This window comes from Delphinapterus leucas, chromosome 1, assembly GCF_059928025.1.
Source record: "Delphinapterus leucas isolate spDelLeu-1000000601 "Yukka" chromosome 1, BTC_Dleu_Yukka2, whole genome shotgun sequence".
Classification (NCBI taxonomy): domain Eukaryota; kingdom Metazoa; phylum Chordata; class Mammalia; order Artiodactyla; family Monodontidae; genus Delphinapterus; species Delphinapterus leucas.
The window spans coordinates 24,763,364-24,786,513 of record NC_143129.1 but is presented as its reverse complement, the minus strand read 5'-3'; the positions used below and the strand labels follow the sequence as shown (position 1 = coordinate 24,786,513).

The window sequence follows — 23,150 nt, the reverse complement described above, 5'->3', positions numbered from 1 at the left end:
CTGAACTTTTTATATATGTTACTTTGTTTAATCATTACAACAAACCTATGATCTACTAACCTGTACTTTTTAGATGGAAAAACTGAGGTTAAGAGATTCAAGAGACATCTTTGGGATTCGAATTCAGGTAGAGTTGAGATTCAAACTTAGGATGAAATCTAAAATTTCAACTTCATACACACACACACACAAACACACACACATTTTTTGTTTTGTTTTGCTTTCTCCACCACATTTACAGAACAAAATTTGGTTTATTGACTCTGATCAAGAAATTGCATCTGCTTAGAGCTAAGCACGGTGTACTGGGGATTGATACACTTTCCCTCTCTCTGTAACAAAGAAGTATTTTGTTGCCAGCAACCTTCTGACTGAATCACTGGCATTCTAATGGGAAATCGAAATTCATATGTAAAGTTGCTAATGATAAAGAGCAGAGAAATACTGATGATGAAAATTTTAATAGATAACAGCCAACACAGAGCACACAGTAGTGTGGCAGGAGCTGTTCCGAGGACTTGAGAAGTATTAATTCCTTTAAACCCTCTCAGTGACCCTAAGAGATAGGTACTATTGTCATCCTCATTTTATAGATCAGGAAACTGAGGCACAGAGAAATTAATTAAATTGCCTAAGTCACACAGCTAGTTAGTGGCTGTGCTGGGGTGGGGGAGGGGTGGGAATGCAAACCCAGTGACCCTGGTTCCAAAGTTCAGGCTCTTACTACTTATAGTAGCTTCATTCATTTATAGTCAATGCAATTCAAACTTCATTTTAATTCATGCATGGGCTGGGTTGTATGCTTATAAAATTAGTGTTTCCTTTATACTTAAATTAATAGGAAAATTAAAGGTCTCAGGAGTGAAATCTAAAATCTAGGTAGAGACAGTTCAAAGACTTTAGAGATAACCATTTGTACTATTTCCCACTTCTTAAAATTCTCTTGGCTTGGCTTCTTTGACGCCACTTCCCTAGCTATTAGCATCTCTACTGAAGATCCCTCTCCTCCGCTATAGTAGTACCTACCTGGTAGGGTCACTGAGAGGATTAGATGAATTAATACTTGTAAAGTCCTTAAAACAGTTCCTGGCACATTACCGTGTGGCCCTCTGATGATGAATCCCAAATCTGTTCATGCTATTCAACTCATTCCCTTCAGATCCAGATCTTTATATCCAAATGTCTACTGAACAGCTCCAACCAACAGGAATCTCAAATTCAACCACCCGGAACTGAACAAACCTCCCAGCTTCCCACTAAGGTTCACTCTTTTCCTATCTTGGCAAATACATCTTACAAAACCAGTCACCTATGCTAGAAATCTGAGAGTCTCTTATCCTTCATTTCCAACAGGTTATCAAATACTGTTAATTCAACCTCTTACATGTCTTGGCCTGTTGTGGGTGCCTGACCCCTTATGTCCCTGAGTATCCTGTACATCCCCCTAATCAGAGCACGTTCCACACTGTACCACACTGTGGACCGATTCTCTCCCCTCTAGACTGACGGCTCCTTGAGAGCAAAGACCTTCCAACCTTTCTATTCCAGTACTTAGCATAGTTTCTGGTACAGAGTAGGTTCAATAAATGTCAGCTGAATGTACCGATTCACTAATAGTTACTATCTAATTATAAATAATTTCATCCTACTCTACAAAATGCCTCCCACAGATGTCTAATTTTCAACCAACTGTCAAAGCTCTGGGCTGTTCTTGACTCTCGATTTATACCTTTATATTTTGCTGTCCCAAAGGATCATCAAAGGTTCAATCACAATTGGCAGAGAGTGACTTCCTTGCTCTCTCTCCCTATTATAGACCTCGACTGGCCTTGAGAATTTCCAACTGAATGTATCAAAACACTTGACACTCTACAAGGCAAAATATATCACCAAAAAACCTTTTCCTGGGTTCCCACCTATACATTTTGTTTTCAACGCTGTCACCTCCTTTTGTTTCAGTTGCTGTCTTTTCTGCCCACCCAAAATAACCGTGTTACCTCCGGCAGGGCTGTTGCACTTGGGCTGCCAGAGCCATTCTCAAAGACGTGACTGTGAACAGGGCCTCTCAGAGGTAAGCAAGGCACTATGCCTGCTCTTTCAAAACAGAATCTCTTAGTATTTGGAAATAAGGTGAGTTCACAACTCAGCAATTTGAATTTTGACTTCTGATAAATAAGAATGTTAGGGTCTTTGTATTATTTTTGATACAACCTAAAATATATTTGCCAACATTATATCTATACTTAGCTGTGACTTAGCTCAAGGAATAATTCACATTAATCTGAAAAGGTGAAAAACTTACTTCAGGTGGTTTTCTACCTAGAAGAATATAAGTAGCCATGACTTCATCATATTTCTGATTTATTAAGGCATCATTTATCTCATCTCGGGCAAAACCCATGGTGACCATGATGTCTAGAAATAAAAAACAACAAAATTCAAATTTTCTGAAAATGGGTTTATTTTAGTAAAGAAACCAACAAAAATGGGTAAGTTTGCCCACATCGGATATGAAAACTAAATTCTGAACATTTAAAGTGTAACTTTAATTATAAAACTTCTGGATTACTAATATACAGACACTGTGTAGTTACAGATACTGTACATCCCCAATTTTTCATGCAGAAATTATCTACACTGTGGGTTAATATATTCACAGGCTACTCCATTTCTCATTCCCCAGCACATCCTTGAGCTGAGTTCCTTTATCCAGCTCCACGTAGCATCTGTCTCTCTGTGACACACACAGAACACCTTCTCTCTCTCTCTCGACACACCCTCAGCCACTCATAGAGTGGTTTCTCTCATCTCTTAACAATTTCTGCTTTACTCTTTGGAAGGCTTGAATCCCACAGTTCTTTCTGATCGGATTCCTAACACCCTACAATGCCCCTCCTCAGCCATTCTGCCTTCAAGCCAGACAGGAGATGACTCAACTGTGAGTTGCTGATGGCTCTGGGAATGAAGAGAGGGAACCGGTTGGGAGTAGAGCACTTGACTGGGTGTGGGAGGATGGACCCTGCTGAGATAGTGGGAAACAAAGGGGGAGCCAAAGTGTTCCTCCCTCTAACTCAGGGCCTCTAGGTTTTTGGTTAAAATGCATGCTGTGTTTTGCTGATATTTATCGGTCTGATCAGTGCTGATTCTTAAATCAGTCATTCCTCCCGTTAGGAATTGCTGAAAGAAAAGAATGAGGTTTATCTACGTTATCTTAATTTTTATATCACTGTTGCCAACAACTGGTTTAGGTTATAATATATGAGAACAAAATAAGGAACTTGAATTTTGCAATGTTTAGTGTATATCTGGAGAAAGAAAAGATGATAAAGCAAGTATTTTTCAAATAAAAATTGCTTCCCATTTACATTTTAAACACGGTTTTGGTAGACTAAAGGACTCTCACTTTTAGCCTAGGGACCACCCCTCTCACAGTACTTAAATACTTACCTATTCTTTTTGCATCATTGAAATCTGGTTCAGGCTCAGCATATGGCTTTAGTTCTTCTTCTTCATGACCAACATTCATCCATCGATCTTTCATTATTTGCTAGGAAATAAACTCTACATTATGTTTGGCCAATCAGAACATTCAACCACTTATGTTAGCTCTCTTTTAGTAAATGTGAAACTTATTGGTTCAGTCAACAAGAATCGTGACGTTTTCAAACTAAAGTTACTGTTTCTAGCTTGATTAGCAGGTCAACAGGAGGTGTAAGATTTTGGGACATACTTTTATGTCTTACGACAACTCTAACCATCACCCCACAGACTCACCAAATGAACGGATTCAAAATATACTGCCTGCTGTCTATGCTCCTCTAAAAGGAATATTTTCACATTTGAAAATTTTAACATAAAAGCCCACTGATTTTAACCTCTGCTTCATTTTTACATTTGAGATTAATGAAGAGATTTTTTTTTTCCCGGTCTTCCACCAAATATATACCTGTAATTTTGAAATCATCACTTACTAAAACATTAGGAAAGAAGAGATCATGGGAAATAGAAATCAGAGTCAGTAATGACAATATAGCTCAGAGAATATGGGAAGAGAGAACAATCAAGATTTAAGCCTGGAATTAGGAATTAGTAAGAATCAGGGTGAAAACAGACGTTGGTGTGCATTACCAGAGTCCAATTTAAGCTGAGACTGTGAAACAACAGTCAATCCGGGGCTGTTAAAAGGCAACCCAGAGGGGGCAGCCTATGGAATGAGGAAACTACTGGCAAACCATATATCAGATAAGGGGTTAATATCCAGAATCTATAAAGAACTCCTACAACTCAGTAACAAAAAACTGCCCAGTTAAAAAAATGGGCAAAGAACTTGAATAGATATTTCTCCAAAGAATATATACAAATAGCAAACAAGCATATAAGATGCTCAACATCACTAATCATCAGGAAAATCAAAACCACAATGAGATATCACTTTGTATCTGTCAGGGTGGCCAGTGTTGAAAAAAACGAAACTAACAAGTGTTGGTGAGAATGTGAAGAAACTGGAACCCTTGTGCGCTGTTGATGTGACTGTAAAATGGCGCTGCTGCTGTGGTAAACAGTATGGAGGTTCCTCAATAAGCTAAAAATGGAACTATTGTATGATTCAGCAACCCCACTTCTGGGTGCCTATCCAAAAGAACGGGAAACAGGATCCTGAGGAGATATTTCATACCCATGTTCACTGCAGTGTTATTCAAAATAGCCAAGATGCAGAAACAATCTAAATGTCTGATGGATAGCCCCATACTTACTTCTTATAACCACTTTGAGCAACGGTAATTTAGGTACATTATCCAACTAATTTAAATAAAAGTAGACTCACTACAAATTAAAAAAATAACAATGCTATCACCAAGTCTTTAGTGATCATTCATCAATAAAGTAGAAGTGGGGCTTCCCTGGGGGCGCAGTGGTTGAGAGTCCGCCTGCCGATGCAGGGGACACCGGTTCGTGCCCCGGTCCGGGAAGATCCCACATGCCGCGGAGCGGCTGGGCCCGTGAGCCATGGCCGCTGAGCCTGCGCGTCCGGAGCCTGTGCTCCGCAACGGGAGAGGCCACAACAGTGAGAGGCCCGTGTACCGCAAAAAAATAATAATAATAAAAATAAATAAATAAAGTAAAAGTGTCAGGGAGGGTGCACATCAGGAGAAAATAAATTTTGCAAAGCAGAGCTGTAAATTCCTGCCACATGATTTTCCAAAATATCAAAGTCCTTCCTGTTCCTCATCTGCCTCCTCGCAAATAGCATGTCTGGCAGAAGCCTAGACAGTAATCAGGCAGCAGCATCTGCAGAAGGAAAATTCTGTTGCTGGCAGAATTTCCTAGGTTGCATGGTGAATGCATAAAAATCCTCAAAGGATATGATGAACCACTTAGGACAGCCACACAGTACAGTCAGCCCTCCGTATCTGTGGGTTTAGCATCCTCAGATTCAACCAACGATAGATAGAAACTATTCAGAAAAAAAAAATTCCAGAAAGTCCCAAAAAGCAAAACTTGAATTCCTGACATACCAGCAACAATTTACATAGCACTTACACTGTATTAGGTGTCATAATAATCTACAGATGATTTAAAGTATATGGGAGAATGTGCACAGGTTATAGGCAAATACTACACACCATTTTATAGACGGGACTTGAACATCCACGGAGGTTCCTGGAACCAATCCCTGTAATCCAGCCCATCTAGTCCTTGACAACTTTACTCACTTCTGCAGCTGGACTGCACAAATATGTGGAGGTGGCAGCTCAGATAGTGCTTAAAAATGGAAGTCTTGAAAAATGTTTAAAACAAAGCTATAACATAACACGACATTATAACTTAACTATACTTCGATAAAATAAATTAAAAAAACAACAACCAAATCTATAACAAACCCCACCTCTCCACACAAACACATCAGTACAAACAAAGGGATCTAACTGTCCTTTTATCAACACATTACATTTTTGGGGCAGCTCTCTGAATGTTTGTTATTATTACGATGAATGAGAATGGGCAAACAAGAAAACTAACAAACATAAGCTAGACATAAATACTTCTGCTTTTTCAAATGAGCTGAACTTAAGTCCTTAGTGATGTTCTCAAATTTAAGAGCACAATATATATTTTTTAACATCTTTATTGGAGTATAATTGCTTTACAATGGTGTGTTAGTTTCTGCTGTATAACAAAGTGAATCAGCTATACATAGTACACAAATATCCCCATATCCCCTCCCTCTTGCATCTCCATCCCACCCTCCCTATCCCACCCCTCTAGGTGGTCACAAAGCACTCAACGGATCTCCCTGTAAGAGCACAATATTAAGAGTTTGAAAATAACAACCAATGGAATGAGATTTATAAATAGTAGAATCCCAAGTAAGTGGAGGTTAGATGCTGGAAGAGTTAAGTAAGAGGTTATCCTGCCAGGAGGAACTGGAAGAGAGGCAAAAGCCTGCGAGTGATCCAGGCAAACGAGGAGGGCATGTGGGGGACGGCACGTCAGTATGACTACACGAGGAGGGTGCCGGAGCAAGAGCAGGGTGGAAAATTAATAGGGACCAAATCATGAGGCTTCCTTTCAATTGGATAAAGGATATCTTTGGAGAGTGTGATTTTGCAAAGTCTCTCCAGCCAGTGTGTGGAGAGTCATTCAACACTGGAGACTCAGAAATCCACTAAGAGGCTTTCGCTGGAATCCAGGAGGGAGAAGATACCAGCCCGCTCTAAGGGCAGGCAGTGGCAATGGGAAGAAAGACAGTTTCAGTATTTGGCTGGTAAAAATCAACAAAACTCTGTGATTGGAAGTGAGGGGAGAGATGAAAGAGCTCAGGGAAAATGAAGGCGATGATGAGGCTTCTGGTTTAGACAACTGAGTAGAGGCTGATACCATTTACTGAGACACCAGACTCGGGAAGAGAGGTCGAATGGACCGGGAAAGATGGAGCTCAGGTTTAGACAAACTGAGTGTGAGGTGCTTCGGCATATCCAAACAGACATGTCCTGTCAACACTTAGTTTATTCTGAAGCCCAGGAGAAATCTGGGTTAGGGATGGAGATTTAGAAAGCAGCCAACAGATGAGGACAGAGTGGTGGGATTCTCCAGAAGAGTGAATCGAGGGAGAATGAATACTAGAGGCTTAAAGAATGCCAGCATTACCAGCATGTAAGGGCTGCAAAGAAAAGTAATCCCAAAAGTAAATGGGGGAAGGAAAAATCTGCAGAGTGACATGCAAGGCAAGGCGAGAGTTTTTCAAAGAGGAGGCAGCTGTGTCCTGTCAAATAAGGTGATAACTAAAAACGTAATCTGTTGTGTTTACGACAAAGACAGGTGAGTTTACTGAGGGTGGCTTCACCGAGTGGTGGAGATGGGAATCAGAAGGCAACGCACAGAGGCAAATGGACAGATGAGAAACTGGTGACTGCCGGTGGAGACACTTTTTAAAAAGTCTGGCCAGAAAGGGAGGAGCAAGAAAGAATACTGGATGGGGACTGTGAGGTTGAAGGATGCCTTTTTAAAAAAACTAGAAGCTCTTTAGGTATGGATAAAGGCTGAGGGAAAGGAGTTAGCAGAGGAGGTTAGGATGGTACAGAAGAGAAAGCTTTACTGAAGGAGTAAGGTACTGAGAAGGCACATCACACATGCTAAATCCAGCACCGGAATGAATGGGTAAGTATTGCACAAGAGAAGACACCTCTCCACTGCAACAGGGAACTAAGGAGGTGGGTGGGGTTCAGACAGTACCGTTAAGAGTATCATGGCAGGAAATGAAGAGTTCATGACTACTGGTTTCTGTTTTCTTAGTGGAGTAGAAGATAAGGATCTTTGCCTGGAATGTTTCCCCCTATTTTTTCCACCTAAGTTCCTTTTTATCTGTCTTATAATGTCCACACAAAATCTGGGCTCCTTCTATCACTGTCTTTCATGGTACTCTGATCTTTGTGTACAATTATGCAACCTGTCATTATGTAAATATTTTGTGTTTACCTGTTAATTAGGCCATAAACCCAAACAAAGAATGACCTGCATCTGATTTGCTCAGTATTGCATATCAAGCACCTAAACATACCCAGCACTTAAATGCTCAATGCATATTTGTAGACTGAAGGAATAAAACCTCTTGTCTGTGTTACTCATCTGTCCTTCCTCTGTGTTCCCATGGAGCTCTGTATATTTCCTATTGTGACTGTTATCACATTCTACCTTTTATCACAGCTCCTTCACTATATTTAAAGTCCTTGAGGATAAAGACTGTGCCTTGTACTATCTTTCTCAGCACAAATGCTTGTTTGTTGCTTTTGAACAGGGCAGTGTTTTAAAATAAGCCTGGACAGAAGCCTTGAGTAAAATTAAATGTAGAGAAGAGATTAACAACAAGAAGACAGCTTAGGAAGTCACTAAAATGCCCAGGAGATAGAGAACAGAGAAGTGAACTGGACAGGATGAAACAGAAGAGAGAAAACCTGTAGAGGCACAATCTATAGCACCTGATGACAAACTTCGTTGTTTTTTTTTTAACATCTTTATTGGGGTAAAATTGCTTTACAATGGTGTGTTAGTTTCTGCTTTACAACGAAATGAATCAGTTCTAGATATACATATGTTCCCATATCTCTTCCCTCTTGCATCTCCCTCCCTCCCACCCTCCCTAACAAATTTCGTTTTGAGAATGAGGGAAAGGATGAAATCCAAGAGGGGTCTGAGGATTTTAACTCAGGTGCCGGGAGGAACAGAGTATCCCTAAGTAAAAAATACAAGAGCAATAACAGATTTGATAGTGGAAGACAAAATATTAAAAGCAAAATTAAGATAATCCAAATTTTCTGATGCTTCTCAATTAAATGGTGTGTATTTGGTGCTCATTTCACAACCATTATTATCTGTCCACATCAAGGAAAAATATATATATGTGGACTAAACCCTGAGGTAATTTGTCTTTTATCTGGGGAAATAAGATTTACTCACCAAACCTGAAAATATTTGAATACACAATGGAATTAACTGTTCAGGAGTGTGCTATTAGCAGTGAGTATTAATAAAGATGAAAAAGAGTAACTTGCAGTGTGGGCTGGAGTTTTCAGGGAAGGAATCCCAAGAAGTTAGGAGGTGAACTCACTCTCGAAATATAGGTAATATCTGGACTGGTGAACAAGTGAAGGAAGATGTGAGGGGGGAACAGTGAGGCATCCTCTCCTTTGACTTGGAACAGAGGTAACATGCAATGAAAGAACAGGAGATAAAGTGAGTATCCTCAGATGATGAATTTAATCTTGATCTGATCGGCAATGGAGAAATGCTACATTTTATTAATGAAGAAGATAAGCAACATTTTAGAAACAGCACCGGGAAAGGAACGATCTGAGGAACACAGAAGGAGCACTGACTCTGCTAGTCTTCACACAAAATCAGATTTGAGGCCGGGCTGATCCAGGGAAGGTGGAAAATCAAAGTGAAAAGAAAAGGCCGCTGGGCGGTGATGAGAGAAAGAACACAGTTTCGCTTTCCTGTCTTAACTGTTCTGATCTCTGGGGGTCGCCAAGTCCAGGTAGCAAAGTTTGTCTCCTTAAAAACAGTTGTGTTTCAAAGCAAAATAAAAATAATCTGAGGAAAAATTTCCTTCAGTAAAAGGAGTGGGAGGTAACAGTAGGAAGAAAGAAGATCTGCTTAAGGGAAAAAAGTAGCAGAATTAACTCCTCTAGTTCTAAATCTGAAGGTCTTTTAGAGGAGTAAGGCACAGAGAGCAACAAAATAGGGATAGAGGAAAGGGAAGAGCATGCGGAAGTACCTGTCTGCAGTGTGTGAACCTCACGCCCACTCAAAATTCCTCCATGGGAATCGCAGGGTTAACATTCAAAGCCAAGGGAGAAGTAAGTGTCCCCAGGAAATGGTGGTGCTGGTGACCGTGGAGTTCATGCAACCCTATTCCTGGTGGTTTCAGGCACAGTGTAAACCACTGGCCAACACACTGCACTAGACCAGTTCAACAAACTAGTCCATTTCAGGTTTCATTTGAGATATCTCAACATGAGAAACAAGACGTCCAACAAGATTGCAAACTTGAAGAAAGTTTACCCTAGCCATCACTGTCACTGAACAGAAATGACTACTTGCTGAGAAGTTCTAACAAAATAATTGATTCAGATGAATTATAAAGAGTTAAACAAATGACCAATGGAAATATACACCCTACACATAGGTCCACACTAAAAAATTATGGACTTTAGGCTGGCCAGATGAAAATAATTTTTCTTAAATGGTTTCAACCTTTGTAAAGTATACCATATGCTTCTGAATTTGTACTTAGAAATTTTCATTAGAAAAATGGTTATTATTCTTATTGTCTTTTGCTTTACTGTCACTTGAACTGGGCAGACACAAGCAAGATTTTAAAGATTATCTTAGCAGAGGCTGAAAAAGGTGTTAAAAGTAAAAGTAAATACTTTTTGAGGAGGACCAAAGATGAGGGAGAAAGGGCAATAATGAGGAACTTTGCTTTAGGCTCAAATTTTGTTATTATTTTGAAAGGTAACACAGTCCATCTTACTTAAGGACTGGAAAAATGAAAGAATATACAAAGAGGGGGTAGCAGGAAAAAATTTCAGTATCTTTCTAAAAAAAATCCAGACACACCAATATTCAAATAAATAGGAAAAAACCCAGCATACAACATACAACACAAATCCTTTGAAAATCATGTGTGATACTGTCCCCCCCATTATGAGTACAATTAGGAAGAGGTGACAGCACTCATATATACAACCTGAAAAAATTATATTAACTGTTTAGATCTAGAAGCAACTATGGGTCAAGCAAGTAGAACGTGAAATTATTTAAAATAAAGATTCTTTAAATCAAACTTCAATATTAGCAAATTACATAGTGAAGACTACAGTTTCATCAATAACTCATGATACTCAACTAACACCGAAAAAATACATCAAGTTCCATTTCTTAAAATATGAGAATTAACAGGGAAATATTTCATATCAAAATGTACAAAGCTGATACAAGTCTATAAAGCTGATTAACCAGATTCCTTTAAAAAAGCAGTTTAGGGACACAGAGAGCTTACATATGAAGGACACTTAACCTATTCATTAAAAATATTGAACATTATCTCTAATGAAAGAAATACAAATTAAAGCAATTATGACAAACTGCATTACTACCATAAAGGCATCAAATACTAGAAATTACTTTTATCCAATACTGAAACAAGCTGTGCAGAATATGTACCTTCAAATGCCTTAGTTAACACACAATCTTTTGGCAATGATACACAGGACCTAGCAGACTGTTTATACCCTTTGGCCGAGTAATTACTGTCTGGAGAATTTATCTTAAGCATACGTCCCAAAGGGAAAAAGTACATCACATTATTTTTAGCAAAAACAATGAGAACAACTCACATGTGGAACAAGCAGAGAATAAATAAACTTTGATACATAATCCAAGGAGAACAACATAGCTATTGACAGGGAAGGCAGTCACTCTCATGATAAAGCAAAGAGGACATACTAAAAACGTTTAAGTTAAAAAAAAAGAATGCAACATGACAGGAAAACATTATTACTGAATAAAAATTTATGTTTACACACTGAAGACTGGTGTTTTGAAAACAGCTGCTTTTTATACTTTATGAGTTTTTTGGTTGTAAAGTTGATAATAAAGTAGGTATGAAAATAAAAGTGAAGACTAATATAATTTTCGACATCATTGTTATTTCAAGGGGAGTTTCTTAAGATTTGGTATAAAGAAATCTTTTTTTTTTTTTTCCCCAATGGTGTCAGGTTTCTCTGGAAAATGATTTCTGGGAATTGTAAAGCAGACCAGCCTTTGTATGGTGATATCTGCAATATTATGATAATATTTCCAATGTAGACTCATGGTTCCATGGCTGGAAAACTTAATTTTGACAAGGTGGAACAGGAAGTTCCAGACTATATTCAAATACATCAAGTTGAGCTTCTGATGAGCAAATGTTTTCATAATAATAACTTGCTTTCACATTCAAGTCAGAGAATTCTAATACTTTAATCCTTCATATTTTAATGCTAAGGATGAAAGACTTAAATATTTGGCCACTGTAAATTAATCATAGTTAAGACATGAAGCATATCTTATCAATCGTCCATAGAGATTTGTAAAATCTACTCCTCCCAAATAATCTTTGTTCTTTATGGTCTTTTTGTTCCTCTCATTAGCTGAGCTGATGCCTCAACTCTGGACATTTTAAGTGACATTCAAGTAAACTTGGCTCCAATGATAAAAATGGGTCATAAAGCAGGATCAAGGGAGGCTTATGTTCCTACAAAATTTTAGAACTTGTATGAGTGTCAACAATTTTAACTATTTCACACAGTTTTCCATTATAATGGTTGAAAGTAAGTTTAGAAGAGCGGTAATATGAACGTGGGCTTTTTTTAATGCACAGATTTCTCTTTTAAAGCATTACAACATATCCTTTGACCCCCAAAGAAAAAAACCCACAAAAATCATAGGAAGTAACTAATCACATTTAAACAAACAATTCAGTAAAAAATATCTGATAATTGATTTACTGGTATAAAACATTTAAAATAATTTCCCAATGGAAGTCACCATCCCTTAACTTCCATCAAAACATCATATTGTATCTTTTAGTGAAAAGTACTGTGGTAATACAATTACAAAGCCCAAACTAGCCTGAGAGCTCTGTACACAGGGATGGCTCACTATAAGGCTGCCTCCTAACCAGCATGGAGTCCATGCCAGAAGGCCCCCATTGCTACACTAAAAAAGTACAGTTTAAATGAGGTTAATTCTCTGAATTTTCTACCCTATCTATTAAGGCAAATAAATGAAGACAAAAAGTACTGGTGAACAATACATGCTGAATCTCTGAAATTATCTTAGTACAGGCTAAAATATTTTTAAAAACAGATGGGAAAAATGCTTAATAAGTTGTTCTGACTGCAGTGTCACAAGGAAAAAAGATTAGACATTTTGGTTATATGAACCTCTGATGTTACTGGCTGTAACATACTTAGTACTTTTTTAACAGCGTCTGTTATTATAAATAACCTCACATATGTGGAATGTATGTAGGCAACACAACAGTGTGGTAAGAAATGAAATACCTGTTTCCAATATGTTCTACTTAAATATTTGCAAATTTTCTGTACTGATGGTGAGAGGGTTCTATTAAATTTTTTACTATCAGATACAGCCATGAAGTATTCACTGGATTCAAATTTCACTATCTTCTTTTATCCTTGAAATATCTGTACTTACTAAATACAAGGTTTCTATATTGGACCAAGCAATTTGTGACAGAGACTAGGTTTTCCTCCTTCTTCAACTAAGTCAATTTTATCCCTATTTTGATGTTGTTTTAATTTAAGACTTCACTGCAGGACAAAGAAGAAATAAGAGTACTTTAGCCAAACCTACTGCACAACCTTTGAGCAGTGAAAGCATCATGTGACTTTCTCTAGATCTAAATAAAAGGCAAATGAGATGATTTGGCAATTTTCCTTAAAAAACGTGGGGAAAAATTATTGAAATAACGCTCTGTAGTTCCTTGAATATTTTAACTGTTAGACTTTAAATATGGAGTGGTAAAAATTACTTACTTCCAAGCTGCCTCTCTTGATTGGATTCAGCACTAATAATTTCTTCAGGAGGTTTTCACAGTCAGTGGACATATAGAAGGGAATACGGTACTTCCCTCGTAAGACTCGCTCCCGCAGTTCCTTACAAAGCAAAAGAAAGCACATATCACTGGCTTATGAAATCACTGTGCTTGGGGATAGAACATTAATATCAAATTTAGCTGATACCTTTAAATTCTGGCCGTCAAAAGGCAAGGACCCACTGACTAACGTGTAGAGAATGACGCCGAGACTCCACACGTCCACTTCAGGCCCGTCGTACTTCTTCCCTTGGAAAAGCTCAGGGGCAGCGTAAGGCGGGCTTCCACAAAATGTGTCCAACTTGCTCCCGACTGTAAATTCATTACTAAAACCAAAGTCAGCAATTTTAATATTCATATCAGCATCAAGGAGAAGGTTTTCAGCCTAAGAGGAAAATAATAAAAAGGACAATGTAAAGAGCCTACATAAAATAAAACGTTCATTATAATTGTTTCAGATCTCAAACATCTATTTCTTGTCTCTCGTTTTTAAGTGTAACATCAAATTGAGAAGCCCAGTAGAGTACTTCAATGTGTAACTTCTCAGAATTACATTTATATAAAACTGAATTTTAACACTATATAGGAAGCTTCCATTTATATGCATATATGTAACTGTTTAAGAAAGGTTACTTAAAAATCATTTTCTTCCATAGGTCATTTTAAACCTAATTTTTTTCCTCATGGTAAGAAACATCCTGGAATTGCACCTTAATATGACCTATTCTAAAGAATGTAAGTCAACATAACACTAATCCATCTTGGGCTTAAACCAACAAATTTACCCAAATATGCTGTTTAATAGAGTATCACTGGTTAATGCAAGCCTCAAGCATATATTTAAACTAACTCCCAGTCAGGGGTTCTATGGCTACTGAATTGATTCCTTGTTCTTTCTTGCAAAATGCATCCTCAACAAAGTTCTTTTCTCAGTAAAAGAAAACAACACAACACAGCCTCCATTGGATCTTATCTGTTTTAAGCCTCTGTTTGCTTTTCTAAAACTAGATTCTCTTCTAGGGGTTTATTATGGTAGAAAGAAGTGATTTCTCCCATGTTTTAAAATGCCGGTTTTCTAAAATCTTCCTAAATCAGAATCATTCAATGAAAAAATTTAAATGTACCTTTTATAAATGCAAGCAATTCAATAAAGGATTTGCTTTTGCACATGTTTTGTTTCAAACTCTGTTACAACTGACAGACAAATGAAGTTATAGCTTAGTTTGTAGATGTGTTTTATCAGGTTACAAAAAGGAGTAAAATTTGACTAAAATGAAAATCAGAGTTCTCTACAGTTTATACCACTGGAGGGTCCAACAGTCAGCAGACCCAAGCACTTTGCCCATCATATAGCTCTTCCCTCGCCTACTTCCTCCTTTTCCTTTTTTAAGGAATACTACCTTGGGATATTTGTTTTCATCTTGTTTCAGAAAATACACATCTAACACCCAAAAATATGCAAAAAATGTGGTATCACTTATTACATAAATATTATAACAGCACACAGATTTGGGAGATTTATATTAGATCTTAACATTATGGACTGTGCGACAGAACCAGGTTACTCTGATGTTCTGATGTAAGGGCCTGGTCACTGTAAATTTCTGAGGCTGTCTTGGAGCAAGCTAGACGTTTCCCAGTCTCTCTAAAGATGTCTGGATGGATAGCAAAGTACCCAAGGCTGCCTCAGAAGAGGAGAGATGGAGAGGGTTTTGAGGTTTCCTCCCAAGAGCATACAGGAAACTCCTGGGTAATGAACATGATTTTTTGCAGATATTTTCCATATAAGAAATGAGATGACAAACTAGGAGTCAAACACACAGGCAGGGAAATAAATTGCCCTCTTCTTTCTCTTTCTTTGAAGCAGTGATTTCCCTTAAAATAGCTGAGGGAGGAAACAGAAATATTTGGAGCAGGAGAAAATCTGTAAGCTCAGAACAATGGAGTCAAAATACAGGATGAGACTTTCAACAACTGTTTAGGACAATGTATTCAAATATAACACAAACTAGTGCTAGTAATTGACAGAGGCAATGGGAAAAGAAGTTGGAAAAAAAAAAAAGACCTCCTAGGTATGGAACATGCAAGTTAACTTTGGAAAAATAGAGAAAAAGGAAAAAAAAAAGAAAACTTTCTTAGACAAGGGATCTTCTACCTTCGTTCAAAAAGAAAAGAATCCATTTGGCCCCAACCATTCTTTCTTTTTTTAAATTATTTTATTTTTTAAAATAAAAATTATGTATATTTAAGGTATAACACATGATAATTTGATATACATACAAACAGTGAAATGATTACTTAAGTCAAGCTACATACTTCCTCACAGTTACCTCTTTTTTTGATAAGTGTGATGGGAACACCTGAAATCCCTCTTAGCAAACTTCCAGTATTCAATACAGTATTATTAACTTTTTGGATTAGACATCAAAAGCTCAGGCAACCAAAGCAAAATTAAACAAGTAAGACTACATCAAACTAAAAAGCATCTGTACAGCAAAGGAAACCATCAACAAAATGAAAAGACAACCTATAGAATGGGAGAAAATACTAGCAAACCACATATCTGATAAGGGGTTAATATTCAAAATATGTAAGGAACTCATGTAACTCAGTAACAAAACAACGAACAACCAGATTAAAAAATAGGCAAAACACCTAAACAGAAGACATCTGATTTCATTTCCCCATGAAATGAAACATGGCTCCCATGTTCACTGCCACAAACATTTCCTGACTATCACACATTTCTTATTCCAAAGTATGCTAGCTTATACTAATCATATGCATTCAAGATTCGTAAAAACATTTAAAACTTCCCTGATTTCTTTGAACTTTAATGTGAGGATGAGCACTGGCTCTTACATCAGACAAATCTGGATTTGTGCCCTGACCCTGCTTCTGATGGAATGCGGCCTCGGGCATTTTTAATTAGGGACAAAGTTCCTCATTTATGTTATTAAAAGAAGCTAATTAATGCAATCAAATCCTCTAGTCTTTAATGCTAGATAACTTCTCATCCACATTTTCTTCATTTCCTCAGTGAAAATACTGCCTTTTAAGAAAACATTCCTGGGCTTCCCTAGCGGCGCAGTGGTTAAGAATCCACTTGCCAATGCACGGGACATGGGTTTGAGCCCTGGTCTGGGATGATCCCACATGCCGTGGAGCAACTAAGTCCGTGTGCCACAACTACTGAGACCGCATGCCACAATTACTGGAGGCCACGCACCTAGAGCCTGCGCTCCACAACAAGAGAACCACTGCAATGAGAAGCCCACGCACCAAAACGAAGAGTAGCCCCACTCGACGCAACTAAAGAAAGCCTGCGTGCAGCAAAGAAGACCTAATGTAGCCAAAAATAAATAAATAAATTTATTAAAAAAAAAAAAGAAGACATTCCTCTGATTTATGTCAGAGCATGTTTTGCCTATGTTCTCTTCTAGGAGTTTTATGCCTTATATTTAGGTCTTTAAACCATTTTGAGTTTATTTTTGTGAGGGTGTGAGGGAGTGGTCTAATTTCATTGATTTACATGCAGCTGTCAAGCTTTCCCAACACCACTTGCTAAAGAGACTGTCTTTTCTCCACTGTATATTCTTGCCTCCTTTGTCTCTGTCATAGATTAACTGATCGAAGACATGTGGGTTTATTTCTGGGCTCTCTATTCTTTTTTTCTGGCCGCGCACGCAGCTTGTGGGATCTTAGTTCCCCAGCCAGGGATCGAACCCGGGCCCTTGGCAGTGAAGGCTCTGAGTCCTAACCACTGGACCACCAGGGAATTCCCTGGGCTCTCTATTCTGTCCCACTGATCTGTTTTTACACCAATACTGTTTTGATTACTGTATCTTTGTAGTACTGTCTGAAGTCTGGGAGGGTTATGCCTCCAGCTGTGTTCTTTATCCTCAGGATTGCTTTGGCAATTCTAGGACTTTTGTGGTTCCATATAAATTTTAGGATTATTTGTTCTAGTTCTGTGAAAAATGTCATGGGTATTTTGATAGGGATTACATGAAATTTGTAGATTGCTTTGGGTAGTGTGGCCATTTTAACAATATTAATTCTTCCAATCCAAAAGCATGGAATATCTTTCCATTTCTTTGAATCATCTTCAGTTTCCTTTATCAATGTTTTATAGTTTTCAGCGTACAGGTCTTTCACCTCCTGGTTAAGTTCATTCCTCAAGGCAAAAGAAATAAAAGAAAAAAATAAACAAATAGCACCTAATCAAACTTTATAAAGTTTTTGCGCAGCAAAGGAAACCATCAACAAAATGAAAAGACAACCAAAGGAATAGGAGAAAATACTTGCAAATGATATGACCAACAAGGGGTTAATATTCAAAATACACAAACAGCTCATACAACTCAATATCAAAAAAATCAAACAAAAAAATGGGCAGAAGACCTAAATAGTCATCTCTCCAAAGAAGACATACAGATGGCCAACAGGCACATGAAAAGATGCTCAACATCACTAATTATTAGAGAAATGCAAGTCAAAACCACAATGAGGTATCACCTCACATGGGTCAGAATGGCTATCATCAAAAAGTATACAAATATTAAATGCTGGAAAGGGTGTGGAGAAAAGGGAACCCTTGCACACCGTTGGTGGGAATGTAAGTTGGTGCAGCCACTGTGGAGAAGAATATGGAGATTCCTTAAAAAACTAAAAATAGAGCTACCATATGATCCAACAATCCCACTCCTGGGCATATATCTGGAAAAGACAAAAACTCAATTCAAAAAGATACATGCACCCCAATGTTCATAACAGCACTACTTACTATAGCTATGACATGGAAACAAACCATGTGCCTATCAACAGATGATTGGCTTAAGAAGATGTGGTGTGTGTGTATGTATATACACACAATGGAATATTACTCAGCCATAAAAAAGAATGAAATAATGCCATTTACAGCAACATGGATGGACTAGAGAATATCATACTAAGTGAAGTCAGAAAGAAAAAGACAAATATTACATAATATCATTTATATGTGGAATCTAAAAAATAATACAAATGAATCTATATACAAAACAGAAACAGACTCACAGACATAGAAAACAAACTTATGGTTACCAAAGGGGAAAGGAAGCAGGGGAGGAATAAATTAGGAGTATGGGATTAATAGATACATACTACTTTACATAAAATAGATAAGCAATAAGGATTTACTGTATGGCACAGGGAACTATATTCAATACCTTGTAATAACCTATAATGGAAAATAATCTGAAAAATATATATATAACTGAATCACTTCACTGTATACCTGAAACTAACATAATACTGTAAACCAACTATACTTCAATTTTTAAAAAAAAGAAAGAAAATACTACCTTTTATAAAAAGTTGCTGTGAGAATTAAATAAAAACTAATTTCCTTGTACAGTGCCTGGCACAATTAGGCAATCAAAAAGACATCTCTAGTAGTATCACATATCTGTTAATAATTAAGAAATTTTTGTAATAAAACCAATCACTTACCTTAAGATCACGGTGAACAATGCACTTTTGATGACAATACTGTACAGCAGATACAATCTGAAATAAATATTTGGATAGAAGATTCAAAATTATTATAGTAAAAACATCTCAATTTTTCCCCAATTATCATTCCAATTTAGAGAAATTACTAACTTGGATTTTAAAGTTACGTTTAGCAATTTCACTGTTCCTTTATTTCAGAAAACCATACATATTAAAGTTATGAAATTTTCACTTTTAAATGTGGACTACGTGCAAAAGTAGTATTCTCTTGCTAAAATACACTAAAATATTTGTCAGAGTCCATGAAGATTTCTTTATGGGTTGTTATATTTCTGTTCACATGATACAATGTATACACTTTGTAGTTTTGGTCAAATGGTTTATCCCACTGTTGAAATAAGAATTCTGGCACACATGAATCAGCATTCCAAGATAGCTGGCTCAAGTGCAAAATGCAAAACTGTATTTTAGGAATTATATTAAATGTGTTCAAGGCATGTTTCTTCAGGGAAGTCAACTGACTAAGAACTTATCAACAGGGTTTAGCAATACCTTATTTTTGTCTCTTCATATAGTATAAAGCAAAGGAAAAATTTGTGAGCCTTTAAAGGAAACCTAATTATCAAAAGAAAAGAGGTAAAAATGAAATCTAATCTTAAACTTGCCACTAATTCAGGTGGGCAAAGCATTCTACCCTTGTAACTAGATTTTGTACACCATCTTAATTTTTAACCATTACATAGGGCTCTTTGGGGATAAGTGCTAAACAGGAAAGAACCCAATGGTTTAAGGGCCAAAGATACCAGTGAGAAATAGGTTATAAGCAATTCTATGATAGTTATACGCTTTATTACATAAAATACAGAAAAGGAAACAATCTGATAGCAATCAACTAAGCGTTACTTTGTACATATAAGTATATCTGATGTATAGGAGGGCCATTTTAATGCACAGCAGAACATTCAATTCTGTGGATTCAGTTAAACGTAAACACAGTTTGAATGTTGAACATTGGTTAGGCATTAACAAATGGGGACAGAAATGAATTTTTTTTTTTTTTTTTCTCGGTACACGGGCCTCTCACCGCTGTGGCCTCTCCGGCTGCGGAGCACAGGCTCCGGACGCACAGGCTCAGCGGCCATGGCTCACGAGCCTAGCCGCTCCGCGGCATGTGGGATCTTCCCGGACCGGGGCACGAACCTGCGTCCCCTGCATCGGCAGGTGGACTCTCAACCGCTGCGCCAACAGGGAAGCCCCAGAAATGAAATTTTTGAAAGTGTAAAGGTGATGTGAAGTATGACCATGCTAATAGGATACTGGTTAGAAAAAAAAAAACTTCAAAGTAGTACAAGTGAAACTGATATTTCAGTATTATAAAATTATTTTAATGTATATTATAATGGTTCAAAGACAGAGAAGACATGAATTCAAAACAAAATCAACACACAGTAAGATGTAATTCAATTAAATTCATTTTGATTCAACAGTCAGTTTATTGAGTGCCTGCTATGTGCAAGAAAATGTGCTAGTTGCTAGGGGAATACAAAAATGTGTTCATGCACCCTACATGCACGCTGCCTTTCAGGAGCTTACAGTCTGATTAGGAGGAAAAAACATGTTTATGAGTAACTATACATACTACAAAGTAGAATCATAGAAGCAGAGTTACAAAGAAGTGAGGGAATCATAAAAGATAAAGAATAACCTCAGTTACTAGGTGATAATTGATCTAAGCCCTCCATAAAGGATAGTAAAATTTTAAAATGTGGATGTTTGGAGATGGGGACGTAGGAGGTAAGGTGGTAAAATGCACTGATTGTTTTTTTTAATTTTTGGCTGCATTGGGTCTTCATTGCTGCATGTGGGCTTTCTCTGGTTGTGGCGAGCATGGGGGCTACTCTTCGTTGCGGTGTGCAGGCTTCTCATTGCGGTGGCTTCTCTTGTTGCGGAGCACGGGCTCTAGGCATGCAGGCTTCAGTAGTTGTGGCATATGGGCTCAGTAGTTGTGGAACACAGGTTTAATTGCTCCACGGCATGTGGGATCTTCCCGGGCCAGGGCTCGAACCTGTGTTCCCTGCATTGGCAGGCGGATTCTCAACCACTGAGCCACCAGGGAAGCCCTGCACTGATGTTGAGGCAACACAATGTATTTGAAAAGTAGGTGGGAAAATGGTAATACTGGGAGTTAAATCCTGATAGACAAGTTGGTAAAAGTCTCTGAATTCCAAACTAAGCAGGTACTACAGAACCATGAACTGTGTTTGAGCAAAACAATTGTGAATGATTATAATCAATTTGAGGTGTGAGTCCTCCAAATACAGCAAAATCCTACAATGAATACATGTAGTATTAGTTTTCTTAAGCAATATGCTTCAAAATTCTAATATCCAATTTTTACCATGTAATTAAGAGAGACATACATTTATATGTAAATATTAATACATCTTATTGAACATACTATATAGGCTATAGGATGTTCATACTATAACGCTATTTTTGCATCATAGATTTTTGCTGATAATGATATTATCTTCTTCAAGTCCCCTTCTCTTGATACAATGAAGAAGGCATGCTACAGATAATGATTTGGTTACCAAACATGCATTTCACATTAGACAAGACAGTTTCTATGAAAGCAGTTCTATAGGCACTTCTAGAATAAAAATCTCCTGAGTCTTAAAGACTTAAGAAGGGAAAGATAATTTATAATATCATCACACTTATCTAGCAGGGTACAATTTCTGCCATAAAAGAAGCTCTGGCTCCTGACTCGCTCGCTGCAAGAACCCCCATTCACAAGCCCAAGTTTTACTGCATTAGTCTATGGCCAGACCCTCCCATCTCAAAACATTCTGTACCTCCACAAATAGCATGCAGAAACTTCCCTACAATCCTTTTGTTATGGATCTTGAAAACATGATTGACCATCAGTCCTGCACTGACCCTAAGACCAGACATGTCAATGTTTTGCCATGAGGTGCAATTGTGGGGGGAGGATGCTTTGCAATTATTTATACGTGGGTCAGGGATTCCCAAGCTTTAAGTAGTAGCCTTGATACTGGAAGTGTTGAGTCAATATTATGATTTCTCTCCCAGGCCCTCAAATCTTAAGGAAGGCAGAGGCATTGTATGGGCAATGACTGCTAAATTGGTCTTGAACTGTCCTAGTGTCTCTGCTATATTTAATGGTAGAGTCAAGGACATATCCTTACTAATACAGTACATTCCCTTTCACTGTTAAAGTTTTTAAAGTAATTTTATGAAATACAGAGCAAATAAAAATAAAAGTAAATACACATTTATTCGAGTTTTAATTACACCTATAAAGAAAAATAAACTTAGCAAAAATAAATTGAAAAACAAATATAACATTTTGCCAAATAACTATAAAATTGTGTGTGTGTCCCTGGTTTTTAAAAATGTGAGTTGGTTACCTATTTAATTTGGGGGGAACACATACAGATAGTTAATATGTTTAATATTTATAATAAATAGATAATTATTTTTTAAATTGCCACTGTTTTACATTTTAAATAGCATTCATTTAACACTCAATCTCTGATTTGATTTCAAAGTAATCCAGACTTTATTTTAAAAAAGAGCCAATTAGTAATTGTTTGGATCTTTATGAAAAATATCTGTGTCCCAGCCTGCTATCCTGCTCCCCACCCATCAGTAGAGATGAGTAAGCTCTTTAAAACAGCACCTTCTCTAATTCCATATAGTACCCAGTACAATTTCTGACCACAGTATGTTTTTAATAAATAAATAAAACCAACTGACTAAAAAGAATAAGAGTGAGTAGTGACAGTCCTTGAAATATATATTAAAATCCCAATGGAAATATTTAACGTCAATTGGAATTTTCTTCCTGATAGGCTACTAAGACTAGTGTGACTGAGATGGAAAGAACGATGATATTTAAAGTGATGATTGTAGCTCTTTACTTAAGTAAGCATGGACTTCCATTCCACAGTAGAAAAGAATTTAA

The 23,150-nt window shown here is 37.3% G+C and overlaps 1 protein-coding gene across 1 annotated transcript in view; it reads right to left on the bottom strand.

Moving 5' to 3' along the window:
• The window catches only part of MARK1 (microtubule affinity regulating kinase 1), a 66,741-nt gene that overhangs the window by 20,308 nt on the left and 23,283 nt on the right, over positions 1 to 23,150 (bottom strand). The window contains exons 7-11 of the mRNA XM_089906998.1: positions 19,157 to 19,213; positions 13,812 to 14,048; positions 13,605 to 13,724; positions 3,448 to 3,547; positions 2,303 to 2,415 (exon numbers count right to left, since the gene is read on the bottom strand). Coding sequence (XP_089763124.1) covers positions 2,303 to 2,415; positions 3,448 to 3,547; positions 13,605 to 13,724; positions 13,812 to 14,048; positions 19,157 to 19,213 — 627 coding nt within the window. The remainder of the gene's footprint in view (positions 1 to 2,302; positions 2,416 to 3,447; positions 3,548 to 13,604; positions 13,725 to 13,811; positions 14,049 to 19,156; positions 19,214 to 23,150) is intronic.